This window comes from Falco cherrug, chromosome 1, assembly GCF_023634085.1.
Source record: "Falco cherrug isolate bFalChe1 chromosome 1, bFalChe1.pri, whole genome shotgun sequence".
In the NCBI taxonomy this organism is placed as follows: domain Eukaryota; kingdom Metazoa; phylum Chordata; class Aves; order Falconiformes; family Falconidae; genus Falco; species Falco cherrug.
This window is the reverse complement of record NC_073697.1, coordinates 109,644,438-109,660,722: the sequence shown is the minus strand read 5'-3', so window position 1 is coordinate 109,660,722 and position 16,285 is coordinate 109,644,438. Positions and strand designations below refer to the sequence as shown.

At 53.9% G+C, this 16,285-nt stretch overlaps 1 protein-coding gene and 1 long non-coding RNA gene across 4 annotated transcripts; one reads left to right on the top strand and one right to left on the bottom strand.

Annotated features, from left to right (window-relative positions):
* Positions 1–1,071: 1,071 nt before the first annotated feature.
* Positions 1,072–8,395, bottom strand: LOC114016019 (uncharacterized). Its single transcript, XR_003560262.2, has 2 exons — positions 7,555–8,395; positions 1,072–1,389 (listed from the first exon to the last, which is right to left on the bottom strand). It is a non-coding gene; the product is annotated as an uncharacterized LOC114016019 (long non-coding RNA).
* LOC102054223 (multidrug and toxin extrusion protein 2-like) lies at positions 6,501–16,257 on the top strand. 3 transcript variants are annotated; one of them, XM_055728193.1, is made up of 18 exons: positions 6,501–6,648; positions 8,402–8,503; positions 9,043–9,111; positions 9,477–9,625; positions 9,785–9,827; positions 10,548–10,592; positions 11,004–11,101; positions 11,345–11,442; positions 11,757–11,870; positions 12,114–12,181; positions 12,452–12,560; positions 12,952–13,027; positions 13,342–13,411; positions 14,066–14,198; positions 14,580–14,674; positions 14,916–14,997; positions 15,401–15,681; positions 15,791–16,257. In XM_055728193.1, exons 1-17 carry the CDS (start codon positions 6,547–6,549, stop codon positions 15,634–15,636), a joined length of 1,689 nt encoding a protein of 562 aa, XP_055584168.1. In that variant the 5' UTR covers positions 6,501–6,546; the 3' UTR covers positions 15,637–15,681; positions 15,791–16,257. The 3 variants fall into 3 exon arrangements, with proteins under 3 accessions (XP_055584168.1, XP_055584161.1, XP_055584175.1); XM_055728186.1 differs by having other exon boundaries at positions 15,401–16,257; XM_055728200.1 differs by lacking the exon at positions 10,548–10,592 and having other exon boundaries at positions 15,401–16,257.
* Positions 16,258–16,285: the final 28 nt, after the last annotated feature.

Genomic DNA, 16,285 nt, shown 5'->3' with positions numbered 1-16,285 from the left:
CCCCCTCGCTCCCAATGCAACCCCCCCCCACCCAACTGGGCCACCCGTTCTCCAAATCACTGCCCAGAGAAGGGCCACTTCCAGCTGGCCCATGTGTTCAGTACAGGCAGGGCAAGCTTTCACAAAGCCTGCAGAACGACAGCGTTTCCCGTCTTTGTTTTCAAAATCTAAGACAAATACATGTTTACCCATGTCAATGGTGGGCGGAAAAATGCGACAGCCAATCCAGAAGTGTAAACACAAGTAAATTTTGCTGCATGGAATTACACCGTCTTGCTGGCTGGAATACAGAGAGGAAATACAGCAAGACAGCAACATGCAAACCAGGCTTTACAAGGTATTTGCAATCTGTAAGCCGGCAGAATTCACTGGAGCAGGGATGCTCAGCCGCTTCAGCCTGCCATCCCTGCATGCACCCCGCGTGCCCTGACCTGCCTGCCCTTGCTGGCAAACACCTCTGCGGACAAGCATGCGCCATCCCCTCTCACGTGCTGGTAAAGCAGAAGAAACGTGCGAGTGTGTGCGAGGCTCAGTCCGGAGGACGGGTCGGGGGGGGGGGCTGAAGTTAGAGGCTTTTGCTTTGGAGCATCTGCACGTGTACTGTCCTTCACAGCCATGCAGCTGCACAGGCACTGCTGAGGCACATGGGACGTAAAATGTGTACACAGGCTGGGTACCTTCTCCGTTTTACTTCTTGAAACAGCCCTAAACTCTTAAATCTTGCTAGCTACTGTAAAATACACCTTTATTTTAACACTTCCTTATTTGGCTGCTTCTTGTTGCTGCTTTCAATTGTATTTAAAATCCCTGCATAGCATCCAGAGCCGTTAGGGGATGCTTTATAAATACAATTAATTATCGTTATTATTATTACAGCTTTACAATCTCTCTCTTCTTTTGCCAAGACCTGCTCCCTAGAGGTGGTTCAAAGCAAGAGGAGTTTTGTCTTGTTTTTATTTGTCCTGCCTTATCTGCCTTAATTAAGTATTTGGGCTCTTCAGGGCAGGGAAGATGTTTTTTAAGTCTGCAGCCCTGAACTTGACCAACCCGTGTGGCAATATAAATACTCTGTAGTAAAAATAATATTTATTGCTGCAGTTAATTTGTCTGGCCCCATTTTTAGTGAACAAAGCAGAAGTAAGAGGCTCTGAAATAGAGAACAAGTAAAAAGCATTTTTCTCTCTCTCTCTCTTAAAGAACAATAACATGAAATGAGGAAACAGCCGTCATTACCAAACACTATCACAGCGTGCGTGAGGTGTGACTAAACTGGGGTCAAACCATGCGAACGTTTGCAGTGCTGCCCTTGTGGATGGATGTCTGTCCATGTGCAGGCTCCACAGCAGGATCATGGATCCGGGATGCCCATTTGGGAACCGACTTGAGACACTGGAATTAAAGAGGCAGGATGATATCAGGAGGCTTTTAATAAGCAGTTTCTTGTCTGTACAGAGACAGTGCCAGTCTGCATTTCCCTAACTCCTACTCATTTTTTCTAAGTACCGTTTTTTACCCTGCATCCCCTTTCACTGGTATATATTGTATTTTTCACTGAAGTATTTAGCAAATGTTTTTCCAAAGCATTCGGCAAACATTTGTCAAATATTTGTGCTTGCCTGGATTTGTTTCCCCCACAACCAGTGTTTATTAGGGTCTTGTCAGGAAGGAAAAAACCCAAATACTGATGAAATGCAGCAGGGCAAAAGTGCTAAGCCCAAGGGGCAAAGGCAAGAATGGCTGGAAAAGGGGGCTGTTCCCGTCCCCGGCCTCCCCCTGACTGATGCCGGCTCTACAGGGAGTGGGGTGAAGGCACCTGGGCTGGAGGTAGAGTGGGGACCTGCGGGGCTCCAGCATCACCTCCTGGGGAGCCAGGGCTGCCAGTGAGGGCAGCAGCACCCCCGAGCCCCGAGGGGGTCCAGGGGGCTGAGTCAGCGGGCGAGCCCCCAGCCCAAGGCATTGGCAGCAGCAATGGCAAACGGCATTGAGTTCACGCTTGCTGTTTCGATTGGGGAAGCTCGTCAGGCTTTGCGGCTTCTGCCCCAAACCAATGATACCGAGCTGTGGGGATATATGTTCATCACCTTGAGCAAATTAAACCCATGCCAGCAAAAAGAGGAAAAGAACTGCATGCTCAGGGTGGTTTTTAAACAGTGGTAACTGAGTTACCCTAAAGCCACAGCATAAAAGAAGCCATCAGAGAAAATTCTGATTTACCAACAGCAGAGAAACTGTCTGGTGAGTCTCAGTCTTTGGGAAGGCAGCTTTCCAGGACAGAAAAGGAGCCCCAGGTTAGTTCGCAGAGCACGCAGGGCTGCAAGGGCGCGGGCAGGCAGCAGCACACAGCGGCGGATGTGCAGAAATGCAGAGGCACGGCGGGGCTTGCGGGTGCTGCCAGACACCCGACTTCTCATTGCCTTTTTTTTTTTTTTTTTTTTTCTTTATCATCAGGCAACTGCCTTTTGGATAAATTCCATCCACTGTAAACACCGGTTTCGAGCTTCTCTATAACTCTTCTTACAGAGGCATGTCCGCACTCACAAGTTGGGACAAATAATGACATGAGCGGTCCTGTTTGTGGGACTGACTGTGCCAAAACCCAGTGGTTACAGGCAATAAGGACACACGGGATGATGACAGACCACTGAGAGCTGCCCACTCCCCCATTTAGCCTTTCCGGCAGCCATGTAAATGCAGGTTCTGTAGCCGCTTCATTGCAGCAGCTGCATCACCAGTTAGCACCATTTAAAACATTGTTAGACATTATGGGTTTGGACATTATTGGACATTAGTTATACCTTGGAGACGCAGGCAGCAGTGGAACACTGATTCTCCTGGGCCCAAGGAAGCCACCTCAATCAGCAAGACAGACTTGAGAACACTTACGAGGGGTTAAACAGAAAAAACAAACCCTGTGTAGCCAGTAGAGAGACTACCCTGCAGTAAGGGTCACTATAGCCTAGGATCATTAGCATGCTTTGCTAATGTGCTTACTACTCCAGAACTTTCTTTGCAGTCAGACCATCAAGCAAGGGGAGCTATCTAAAGATGCTATTCTGGTTTGTTCTCTGTGTTGACAAGCCCCAAACCCATGTGCTGCACCCACTGACAGCTCTGATCCTCTGATCCTATGGTGCGGCACACAAATAAAAACTGATTTCATTGCAAAAGGCTCTTTAGTTTTTAATTTAGCTATATTCTGAACTCCACATTGCATGGAGGGGAGGGGATTTTCCATGGTATCCGGACATCAGCCAGCAGCAATGTCTCTTAAAAGAAAGGGGCACTCTTCAAACAGCTGAGCATTTCATATAAATCCATTGTGTTCTGACATTTTTCATATTTGGTAGCTCTTAATCGCAACGGTTCCAGACACGGTACATTTGTGGGGTTTATTTTAGTAACAGGATGTTGGCTGCGTTTCAGCATATGGACATACATATCTAGAGAAAACCCAGGGTAGTCATCCTGCTGGAAATCTGAAGAAAAAAAGGCCTAATTCTGCTCTACAAATGACGCAAGCAACTGCAATGCTTCTCCCCTCAGCTGCTTTCTTCTGGATTCACATCAGCATCTCTAACTGCACAGGGGCCCAGCTGCTGAAACCAGCTCCAACAGGGCAGGCCATCTGTCTGCTCCAGATGGTTTGTAGCTGGTCACACATTAACTCCTTTAAACAGGTCTGTGTTAAGGTATCATCCTTCTAAAATGCTGCTCCAAATTCACTGGAGGTCTGAAATGACCGAGTTCAACGATATTATGCTCCAAAGGAATTTGACCCTTCTAATTCTTCTAACTGGTGTTGCAATACTGTTAATATCCAGATTGCTGAGGGCAGCTTGGTGCAAGGTTAGCGATACCTTTGACCCTCCCCATCTGTCTAAAGGCTCCGGCAGATGAGCCCTGCCAAATCGCACCAGGGCAGCTAGCAAGGTCCTTGTCCCTGTGACAGAAAGGGAAGGAGCAAACGTGTCAGCATCCAGTGCCAGTGCAGGACTCAGCCTGAGAGTTTGCACCGACCCGCATCCCCCTCAGCAGCTCATGGGCTAATGTGAGAGCAGAGCCAGGTCTGTCGTGCCAGCGATGGAGGAAACCTCAGGGCACCCACGCACATCAGACCAGGTCCTGGGGCGCCCGTTCTGCTGCTCCCCAGCAAGACTGGGATCCACATGTCACCACAGAAACACAAAACATCTCTTTTGTAAGCAAATATAGTTGATTTCAAACAGCGAAACGCAAGAAGGGGGGGTTCAATCACAGCCCTTCTATGTAGGCTTGGTTCTCTGGGGGCTAGTTCAGCAGCCGGCTCCTGGGGCTGGGAGATAAAATTTCTCTCTTTAGCCTGAAGAGACAGAGCTTACTGTTTTCAAAACACTTTTTCCCAGGTTTCTGCCTGATTGTCTTCCCTCCTCTTTGCCAGCTCAAAGGTATTGATCTCAGCAGGGTCACAAGTAAACTTCAAAGGCGGTCACACTTGTGCTGCTTGTTGAGGACCACGAATGGCACCATCTGAGCCTTATCATGTCCCTTCTTGCCTCCACATGGCACCACAGGGGCCTTCTGGCCGTCACGTAGCTGGGCTGGGGACAGAAGTCACACCACCAGCCAGGACACATGAGGGAAGAATCACGGAGAGAAGCAGTAGCCCCAGCCTGCCAAGCCTGAACAAAGCCACGCCATTTGGGGCAAACGCCAGCGGTGCTTTAGATGGCACAAGACTGGAGTGACACCTTCTTTTTCATTTCTTCAGTCCATTTTTCACCTTCAGACAACACAGCAGAGATTTGCACACTGGCTGTCTTAACATCAGCCTGAAAAATCTCTATTTAGCTTCTTTTCAGTGGTGCTGAGCAGTCCCATCTGCAGGTGGGCACACTGCATGGTGACAATGCAGAGCACCCAGGGCAAGAAAGGCCTCAAGTCTCTGAAACGTTAATGTAAGAGCCTGACTTGCAGTGTCTGTGCCTGAAAACATTGGCCCAGGACATTCCCATTCTGCAAGTCACTTTGTTCCTCCACTTTACCCTGTTGGAGAGGAGCAAAGTGTTTACCTGAGCTCAGCCTGCGCCTGCTGCAAAGTGTGGGTCATGGTGATGTGAACACCACCAAAGGAAGAAGAAGCTGTTCCAAAATTAAAATACATCCCCAAACTCTGCATTGTTCTTTCCTCGTTCGTGACAAGGTGTTGGTGATCTGTGAAAAAAAGTCTGCCTACACCAAAACATGTGTTTCTTGAAGGAAAAACTTCAGGTAAATTTTGCAAGTTGCTCTTTCCACCTTGACTACCACCACAATCAGGAGGAACTCAAGACCAGAACGCAGCAGCACCAGCCACTCTTTTGGCCTGAGATACTCTGATTTCATCATGGCACATAAAATCAGAGTGCCTATGACTCACCACTGCTACTACTCAATTTTTCATGATGTCCCATTACATCTGAAGAAGCAAGGGGGTAAGTGAAATATTAACAAGACTTTACATTTTTGGGTGGTGACATCACAGCTCTAAGGCACCGAGGCAGCATTTAAGCAGCTGTAAAACCAAGCCCCATTTTCCACTGCAAGTTTCCGTGCGTTACAAATAGATTTGGTTACAGCTACTTGGTTACAAGCACCTGCACTTAGGTAGAATTTCACTCCTGTAACAACCCAAACTCCCACCCAAACCAAAGCTCCTTCTTGCCAGGCGCTGGGCACAGCCATGGCACCCTAGGCCAGACGTGGGGTGCAGCGGCCCCCCGCTTCAAACCACACCACAGGGCAGGCAGCTGGGTGCCAGCCACCTGGGTGGCAATCCCTGGTTCGGAGGGGGGGTCACCCTGTTCATGAGGTGCTGGTGGGTGGATGGAGGAGAGGCGGAGGCTGCCCAGAGCCAGCTGCCCCCAATCCCCCCTGTTATCATAGAGGCAGAGGGGACATCTCTTTGGTCCTGGAGAATGTGCCTACATCCCAAACCTACATCCCTGCCTTTGGCCAGCCCCTGCGCTGGGGGACCCAGCCCACAGCCAGCCCATGGGGGGTCCGAAGCCATCGCCCCACAAGGAGGTTCCCAGTCCATAGACACCACCTGGGGTGGGGGTGTCTGGACCTCTGGTGACCCCTTGGTCAACATGTGGGTGGGATCCTCGGGAGACAGGGTGTCGCCATCCTATAGCCTCTAGATGCCAGTTAACAACAAGGGGGTCCCCTGCTTCCCACACAGGTGGACCCCAACTCCCTCACCAACCCACGTGGGGGGGTGCCCAGCCCCTCCAAACCCCCACGGTGGGTTCTGGCTCTGGCCAACACGTGTGTGTGTGTGTGTGTGTGTGTGTGTAAAATCCTCACGGGGGGCGGGGGGCACAATACGAAGGTGGGGGTCCCACCGCTTGGTGGTGGTGGTGGCGGGAGTCCCTAGCCCTGAGCAGGCGCACGGAGCTGCCCCGGCCGAGCCGAGCCGAGCCGAGCCGTGCCGTGCCGTGCCGACCCGCACCGCCCACAGCCCCGGGGGCGGGGAGGCGGCCCCGGCCGTGCCCTTAAGGCGTGCGGGCAGCGGCGGCGGCGCGGCACATGGCGGCGGTAGCGGCGCGGTGCCTGCGCGGCGCCCGGCTCCTCCTGCCCGCGGGTGCCCGGCGGGAGAGCTGCGAGCTGGCCCGGCTGGCGGGGCCCGTGGTGAGAGCGGGGGCGGGGGGCTGGCGGCTGGCGGGGGGGGGGCCGGCCGGCCGCGGCGCTGCGGGGCCGGGCTGGGGATCAGCGCGGGGCTGGCCGTGCCCTGCGCCCCCCTGGGCTGCGGGGGGGGACCCCGGGTGCCCGCCGTGCCGCTGCAGCGCCCCTCGGGCGGCAGGCGCAGCCCCTCCGCCCGCCCGGGGGTCGCAGCACCCGCCCGCTCCCCCCGCGTTGTTACCCGGGGTCCCGGTGGCGGAGCGCGGAGCTCCGGCCCAGGGCACCGGGCAGAGGCTCCGGCAGGGCCCGGCAGCGGGTGCAGTGGGGGGCTTGGGGCGGGGGGCGTGCTGTGCCGTTGCCCTGCAAAAGAGGGGGGCAGCCCTGGTGCTGCCATGGACTCCCTGGGTGACCAGCGAGCTGCTTTCCTCGCTGCCAGCCCCTTGGCCAGCCCTTCCAGGCTCTGGGTGCAAAGGAAGCCGTGGCTCGCTGTCCTGGAACCCTGCGTCCATCTGGAAGATGGCTCTTGGGTGGCCACAGCGCTGAGCGCCTTTGGCAGAGGCTTTGGCCAAGGGGGGCATGCACCACAGCCCTGGTGTGAACCCTCTGCCTCTGCGCTTCTCTGCTTTTGAGTCTTCTGCCCTGTCTGGTCAACAAGTGCCAAGTACTGAACTGCTCGGAGGCCTCCTAGCGCTGCCCGTGGGGCTCGGGCAGTGGGGAAGTACAGATGGGTCTCGGTTCCTGTAAGTGAAAGCATCAGCCCTAGCTCAGTGCCCTGCTGCTCGACCTGCGGCACAGCTTGCTTGGCCACGTGCGCAGGGAACCTCAAACCCAAACCTACAGCTGTCATTAGCTAATGATCATTTCTGTGCTGAAACTATCACGGAGGTACAGACCCCTCCAGCGGGGATTACTCACAGCAGCAGGTCAAATGTGCTCGGGCCTGGCAGCACTGCATCCTCAGGCAGCGGTGGGAGGTCTGGCGAGGAGAAGGTTTTGTTCTGTTCTTCCTCTGGCCCCACAGGGGCTGGTTCTCCGGCAGCACTGGGCTCTTGGCTAGTCAGCTGCTGGGTGGAAAGGAGTGTGAGTAGAGCCTGGGCATGGTCCCCAGCCATGCCCACCCCTCAGTGGGTATAAATGTCTCTAAGTCCGACCATCTGGCTCTAGTTGTGCCACAACACTCTACCTCAGATGCCTGTAGAGGGGCTGTCCTCTTGCCAAGGGAAAATGAGGGCTGGAGTGCAATCTCTGCTACAGCATCATCAAGCCTGGCTGTAGCCCCTGGCGAGGAACAAGCAGGCTGGACTTGGTGTTTCTCCAAGGAGGAGAGGATGTTGTGCTTTGGAAGGGGAGTTTACCACAGGTGCATGGAAGTGTGGAAAGGCACTGGGATTTTCTTATTTTCCCCCTGTATGCATCTTTCATCCTGAGAAAGAGGATTTCTAGTGAAGCCATTATGCCCCATGCAAACAAGGTCATTTGGCAGATTGGCTGTGTAACACCAAAATACCACAGGGCACGTAGAGGTCTGCTTTGAAAGACAAAGCCACTGAGAGCCTGTGTGAGTCCTAGAGCTGCCTGCTCTGCCCCAGCAGTGCTGGCAAGCAGGGGCAGGTTCCCAGGGCAGCAGACCCCTGGCCTGGAGATGAGGTGCTGCGGTGACACCAGAAACTCGACTGTTCATAGGCTGACTCCTGAGGAGAGGTGGTGTTCCTCAAGTCCTAATGCGTCCTCATCTCACCATCACCTTCTCTTCCCATCCTAGTTTGTCGCCCAGCTGCTGGGGTTCCTGATCAGCGTGGTCAGCTCCATCTTCTGTGGCCACCTGGGGAAAGCAGAACTGGATGCTGTGACACTGGCTGTGTCCGTATGTATTACTGTGATTCCCCTCTGATGTAAAATATACGAATTATGTGTCACCAAAAAAAGAAGAAGAATTCCAAACCTGTAGGAATGCGCGTGTGAGGACCCCCTGTGTAAGCACAGCCTGATGCAATGCAAACATCACATCCACCCAGCTGTTCTTTTGCCCTGAGCATAGGCAGGAGGTGGGAACTGGGCAGTTGTGAGTGTGCCAGTGTAAGGCCAGCACCTGGGCAGGGAGCTGGAGATTGTGACCAGCTCTCCGGACCCGCCAGACCTAGATGTGCATGTGTGGCTAGGAGCACTGCTGTTTGTGGTCATTCAGGTAGTCACCCCTTGCTAGAAGATCCTTTTCCACACCACAGGGGAGAAGGGGCTGTTTAGGTAACAGGAATGTGTTATTCTGAGGAATAGAGAAGGGCTGGAAATTTCCCAAGAACGCTTAGAGAACTGTCTTCCCAGGCATCTGGGAGGGACAGAATGCTTTGGGACAGGTCCCTTGTCACCTTCCCTTGCAAGCCAAGTCACTTGCCTCTCCTCCAGGTTATCAACGTGACAGGCATCTCCGTCGGTTCTGGTTTAGCCTCAGCATGTGACACGCTGATGTCCCAGGTCAGTAGCGGCTCTCCCTTTCTTATGCCTGGTGGCGTTTGATCGGTGGTGTCTTGCCTCCTGTGCAGTGTGATCTGGGCACAAAGCAGGAAGGATGGCAGCTTCCAGTCAGCACGGGGCTACAGATGCACTGGCTGGAGCCTGCTCCCTCCCTGCAGCTCCCCCAAGGAGCTCTGGGTCATGCCTGGGTAGCCAAGAGATGTCCAATCTGCCTGAGAGCCAGTTATACCCAACCAGGCTGGCATTAGCCACGGCAGAACATGGGAAATGCATTTAATCGGCCTGTTGCTGCCCTGGGTCCTGAACATTTACCCAGACCCTTTGGTTCTCTGCAATGCTCACCTTGGTCCTCTCTCCTGACTCAGACATACGGTGGCAAGAACCTGAATCAGGTGGGCATCATCCTGCAGCGGGGAATCCTCATCCTGCTGCTCTGCTGCTTCCCTTGCTGGGCACTCTTCATCAACACGGAGCGGATCCTCCTGCTCATCCGACAGGACCCCGAGGTCTCCAGGTCAGCGGTGAGATCAAGCCCTTCTGGATCAGGCATTTGGCTGTGGGTGGGTTGCCATGTAGTGTTGAAATCAAGGCTCTGTGGAGCTTGAGGGCAACGCTGCCTGGTTTGGTTCTTGCTTTGTTCTATCGTTAACTGGGGGAACAACTCCTCTTTCAGGTTAACTCAGGTCTACGTGATGATCTTTATTCCAGCGCTCCCTGTAAGTTGCTGCTAAAGCTGTTAGAAGCTCTGTATCCCTCATATATATACATATCCTCTGTATCAGTCATTAGGGGAAAGGAGGGAGGGTCCTTGCTGTATGGATCACAGGGCAGCATGGTTTAGGGCTTTACAACGTACCCCTTGAACCTGGGCCTTAACAGATGTGTGTTGGCCAGCAGCTGCTGGACCAGCAGACATGCAGTCTCTCATCTTGCTGTGCAAAGGCTTTTACTGCAGGCTGTGTCTCTGCACAACACGTAACTGGTGATGGACATTGGAACTAGTGTCAGCAGGGCTCGCTTTTAGCCCTGAGATAAAGGCTGCAGTTTGCTGCTCGCACACACTCACAGCTGCTGGACTCTTGGCTAGTGACAGGGAGCACTACCCCTGGGAAATAAGCATGGGTTAATCCTTTCTCCCAAGGGTTCCAGGCTCTCTTGCTGATGAGGAAGCACAGATTTCCCATTTAGAGACTGATCTCTCTTCCCAGTGAGACTGGGAGATGCAGATGCCTTTTGTTACCCTTGGCTTTGGATGCAGCTGGTGCTGGCAGGTGCCACACTTCAACCAGACCACCGGAGCAGGGTGTTGGACAGCCTGCCTGGGGCACCCTGAGAAGGCAGTGCAGGATGCTGAGGGAAGGACCCATCTGTGAGTGTTAAGTGGCAGCTTGAACCATGTGTGGTGGTGCTGATGAAATGAATCTTGACTTTTGCAGGCGGCATTTCTGTACCAGCTGCAGACAAGATATTTACTAAGTCAGGTATTGTATAACTAGTCAGGTTCTGGGCCATAGATTAAAGGTATTCCTAGGACCACTGATAAAGTTGGGGATCTAAGTTCATCCTGTTCTGGAGGGAGCTGGGCTGAGGAATGTGTGATGCACAGCCCCCCCAGCTGGCCCTGCAGGGCAGGGAGAGCTCATGGGAACCACCCTTAGTTTGCTCCATTTCCCCATTGCTACCTCCCAGCTCTGCATTTTATTGATTGCACCAGCTCCTGAGCCCTGCATACTACCCTCTGCGTGTCTAACACAATCCAGCTTTACCTGAAACAGGAGCCACCTTCTTGGCTTTCTCCTTGGGAATTGCTGAAGCTCCCTCCTCTGTGTTTGCTACAGGGGGCTTGGGTGGTGTTGGGAAAACAAACTCCAAAGTCCCTCCTTGGCTTCCAGGCGATCATTTTGCCTCAGGTGTTGACGGGGATTGCAGCCAACATCCTCAATGTGGTCATGAACGCCTTCTTCCTATATGTGCTGAAGCTGGGCTTGGTGTAAGTGTGAGTGGAGGCGGTGACAGCCTCTCCCTGGGTGCAGGGGTTTGCTCAGGGCTGGGGGTGGCGGGGGATGTCCTGGGTACCCAGTTCTACCATGCGCTGTCCCCAACCAACCAGCCTGCAAAGATAAGGCCAGAGGCATCTGCAGGAGGGCTCATATGGGTGCCACCAGGTCTCTTCTGTGGTAGCTGAGGAGTGTGGGGAGGATGTCATCTGTAATCTGCCTGTCTCTCTCCCCAGGGGCTCTGCCTGGGCTAACACTGTTTCTCAGTACACCCAGGCCATTCTCCTCTTCCTTTACGTGTGGTGGAAGAAGATCCATGTGGAGACCTGGGGAGGTACTGTTCATGGCTTAATCCTTCAAAATACCAGTGTCCAGCCCTGGGGATTTTGCACTGTCACTGGCACCTGACAAAGCAATTACCATCCCCTGAAGGCAGGAAGATGCTGTAGCCATGTCCTCAAGGCTGTAGTTCCAAATGCATTCTTGTTGATCATCCTGTCTTGGGAATGGTACAGCAGCAAGACCAGGCTGATGTCCTGTGATCTGCGGTGGTGATTGTCCTCAGAGAGCATCCAGGAGAGCATATAGTTCCCCTTCAGGGGAGGAAAGGGAGAACATGCATTCATTTTGCTTCACCTCACATTGCAGGTTGGACCAGGGACTGCCTCCTGGACTGGGGCTCCTTTATCCGGCTGGCCGTGCCTGGCATGCTCATGATGTGTATTGAATGGTGGACCTTTGAAATTGGGAGCTTCTTGGCAGGTGAGTCCAAACCCTCTTTTTTTTTTTTTTCCTGTAGTTCAAACAAGTCATCTTCCAGCCACGCCTGCTCTGGTGGCTGCCTCTTGAGTGTGTCCCACCTCCTACTGGCAGCCTCCTCGCCTGCAGGGTTGGTTCTGCAGGATGCTGCATCTGTTAGATGGGAACCCTGCAGTCACTGCCTCCTTGCCAGCAAAGGAGGGGTTTAGTTCTGACCTAGTGAAGGAAGGGATGAATCTTTTCCAGGGCTGCTCAGTGTGGTGGAGCTGGGTGCGCAGTCTGTCATCTACGAGCTCTCCTCTGCAGCGTACATGGTAAGGGCTGGGTGTATTAAACCAAGGTCAGCCTGGGAGGAGCCCCCAGATCAAGGCTGGGGAGGGAAGCAGGGGTGGGCAGCAGGAGTCCATACCAGGCAGGTGATTGCTCTCAGACCTGCTGTGCAGCTGCACATCCAGGGGTGTGCTACAGGGGGAAAATCCCTTTACTGCAGCAATGCCAGTTTGCCCTGAATTAGTTACTGGGGAAGAAGAAAATTGCTCCAGGCTGTGTTGCTGCTTACCTCCTCCTTGTCTCCTGCTACTCAGGTGCCTCTGGGCTTCAGCGTGGCTGCAAGTGTCCGAGTGGGCAATGCCTTGGGATCGGGGGATGTAGTGCAAGCCAAGACCTCCTGCATTACTGCCCTGCTGTGCACAGGTCAGCCCAGGTCCTGCAGAGCAGAATAAAGGGCAATTATCAGCAAATGGTTCAGTTCCCCTCTCACAGGGCAGGGGACCCCCCCTAGGAACACAGACCCACTTGTTTCAACCCTCTGTTTGGGGAAGGTGAAACCCTGGCTCCTCTTGTCTGTTAGGAACCTTGTGCAAAGGCTGTGATAGTTAAAAATGCAATTTAGCATTGTCCTCTACCTCCAGATGGTAGAGGGATTATCTGGGGAGAAAGTGAGGAAAACAGATGTGTCCTCTACTGCAGTATCACCGGGAGGTCAGCCAAGTCCGGCCCCCCTCACACGAAGCCCCTGAGCTCTGGGCCTGGGTCAGGAGCTTGCCCTTGAAGCAAGCAATTTGACTATTTCTTTTTCTTTCAGGAGTTTTTGCTGTGGTGGTTGCAACATTGCTGGGAACCCTAAAGGATGTGGTGGGATACATCTTCACCAATGACAAGTGGGTTAACAGGTTTCTTTTGAGTATTAACTTCTTGGAGGGTGCAATTTATATCCCAGGAGCTGCTCAGAAGCTGCTGACAGAGTTCACAAACCTCCATCTGTCAAACACGTTCCCAAAGGTGTCATCGGGCAGCACAGGTGCTTCTGACACTGGGACACTACCATGGTGGTGCCCAAGCTGCACGCATCCTCTTGAGTCTCATGGGCTGGGATCAGGCTTTGCAGCTGGCCAAGGGAGATATGTCAGGACCAGAGTCCCTCGGGACCAGGTGGTGCTGCTTTCCCTGATCAGTATGTACATCTTCCCAACAGGGAGATCGTTATCTTGGTGTCCAAAGTGGTGATCATCTTTGCTCCGTTCCACTTGTTTGATGCAGCAGCAGTGAGTATTCCCTCATATGGAGCTATTTCTCTCTGCAGGTTGGGGTGCAATGGAGAGTGCAAAGCTGCATTTAAGCTTACTCTTATCATATAAAATGATACAGACGAGGAAAGCAATAAACTGTCAAAGCAGCTGCTTGCATTACCTATAGCACCTCAGTGTCCCCTGTACCTGTAGCTGCCCACTGGCATTGCTGCAAACAGCCCAGTTCATTCTCCCTCTTCTCCCCAGGCAAGGCTTCAGCTTTTTACTAGCTTGTCAGAGCAGCACAAGTGAGCAGCTGGGTCTTCAGGGGTACCAGGTACTCCCAGCATAGTGGCAGTGCTCGTGGAACTTGTTAGATAGTAATTTCAGCCTGTTTCCTCCTGCCCTGTCCCTGGGAGAGGGACCTAGGCAGTGTGGAAAGCACTATGGGATCCACTGGCGTGCCGGTTGGTGCCTGCAGACAGCTCCATGTTCTGTGCCTGGCTCGGCAGGTGGAACAGGAGGAGCCCTGTGTCATGTGCTCTGCGATGTGGCTTTGGTCCCTCTTGGATCTGTGGGACAGTGCTGTGGGTTCCCCTGTTCACAGAGCCGTGCCGTACCCCAGGGCTCTGTATCTTCTGCAGCATGTGCTGTGTCCTGTGTATTGATTCCTCTGCCCGCTTTCCTTAGGCGACCTGTGGCGGTGTGCTGCGGGGCACAGGGAAGCAGAAGATGGGTGCTATCGCCAACGCCATCAGCTATTACGCCATCGGCCTGCCCGTCGGCATCTCACTGATGTTTGCAGCTAAGATGGGGGTGTTAGGTACGTGTGTCCTTGATTTGGCCTTGTATGAGCCGCCAGCATTGCTTCTGCTGGGCCAAACCCTGTGCCTTGAGCAGAGGCTCAGCCCTGGAAGTTGGGCTCAACTCCTCCTTCGTATCACTGTGCTGGATTGCACGCTGAAGCATTTGGCAGGCTCTGAGTAGCCTGCATCAAATGGGGGCTGAGGTGTCCCAGTAAATCCAGTCTTGCTCCCAGCACAGGGTGTTTCCTCTCTCTGCCCCTCAGGGCAGCTCTCCCATCCAGGCTGGGTTAGACAGGGGCAATAATCTGACCCCGCTGAGGTCCTCGGGCAGTTTGGCAGTGGCTGGCAAAAGCAGGTTTCCCTCCAGCCCTCCCTGAATTAACGTTGCGTTGCCGCAGGTCTGTGGGTGGGGATGATTGTTTGCATCTCTCTGCAAGCTCTTTCCTTCTCCGCCTTTGTCATGCGCATGGATTGGAAGAAAGCTGCAGGAGAGGTGAGACTTGTGCTTTCCTCTGCTCTTGAAAGGTGACGGGCGAGTTCCTGTCCCAGTGCCATGCGGCAGCCCTCTGGAAGGAGGCACAAGTGAAATGGGGTCTGTCTGCTGTCCCGCAGCAGGGGAGCGGTTCAGGGCTGACCATGCTTGCTTTGGGGGTGTGGAGGGAAGAGGCTTGGGTTCCCTTGCCTGGGCAGGGCACCCTTGCTTTGGGAAGAGCAACACTTCCACGTGTTTCTAGGCTCAAGTCCGAGCTGGAATGAGAAAACAACTGGAAGATGTGAACTCCAGTGGCACGGCTGCTAACAAAACATCTGCTGTGGGTATGTAACCTGGGCCTGACGACAGGGATGGAGCCCAAATTCTCCACCCAACCCTTCCCTTCCTTCATAGCCACGGCAGCCAGCTCTGCCCTGCAGATGGCTGGAAAGAGCATAGTGTCTGGTGCTGGTCCCAGGCCAGTGGCACTTCTCCTGTGCTTAGTAATGGGGTCTAAGACACCCTGTTTCCCCTGTCACCATCCTGGCAGCTCCACGGAAGAGCCTGGGCTGCCAGCCAGTGACTGCATCACCTGGGAACACCTGCCGCTTTGCTGTGGCATGTCCCGGTGTCCCTCAGCCTTGGGAAAGGACCCTGAGGACTGGCACTAGTGCTTGTGCAGCATCAGACTGGGAAACCCTGACTTCGCAGCCTGTTCCCTGCAGCACTCACTTTTCTGTCACACAGACTACATCTCCGTTGACATGAACACCATGGACACTGTGGTCCTGCCTGAGAGCATCACGGGAGGCGAGAGGCAACCTGACCACCAGCCCATCACACAAGAGGAACCCACTGTCATCCCTGCTCCTCCCGCTGTGGTGTGGAGGGCCCTGATCATCCGCCGTGTGCTGGCTGCTGCCGCTGCCGTTGCTGTCCTGCTGGTGGGCATACTGGTCCGTCTCCTGACCGGCAGTGGCTAGAACCAGTGACACTGGGGAGCTGTGCACAGAGACTGAGGGCACGTGGTAATGTCCCAGGAGGATGGTGCTGGGGAAGACGTTCCCCCTCTGTTCCTTGTAAAGGGTCACTTTGCTCAGTTTCTGGTTAACTTACAATGTTTTATCCCACGTGCAGAGTTCTTAAAGGGGTTGAGGATGTGGCATCTGGGAAGAAAGTGTTTGAAAGCCAGTCCCTCTCCTGCACTGCACTGGGACGCCACTCGTGATGGGTGGGAGCACGTCCTGGGGCTGGCCCAGGAAGGAGACAAGGACCTTGTGCTGCTGTCCTGCTTCCTACTCCCTGGGGGCATTTCTCTGTGCCATCTGCTAATGGCGGAGGTTCTTGCTGCCCACAGCACCAGTTTCCTCACACACCAATCTGTGCCAGCGTCTTGGCACGGCAGAGCCCCCTCGCTACCTCTGCAGCAGCACAAAGGCTGATTTTTGTTGGGAGATGGCTGGCTCCCCTGCCTGCTGCCTGGGCGTTGGGTGCTGGCTGCTGGCCCTGCTCTCCCTGCTGTGTGGCAGGCACAGGGCCTAAAGCAACTCTTCTTTGCACTTTTGTAAGGTGGGATTTTGATACAATAAAGTTTTCTGAGTAAATGTTGAGCTGTTAATGTGGTGTGAGCAT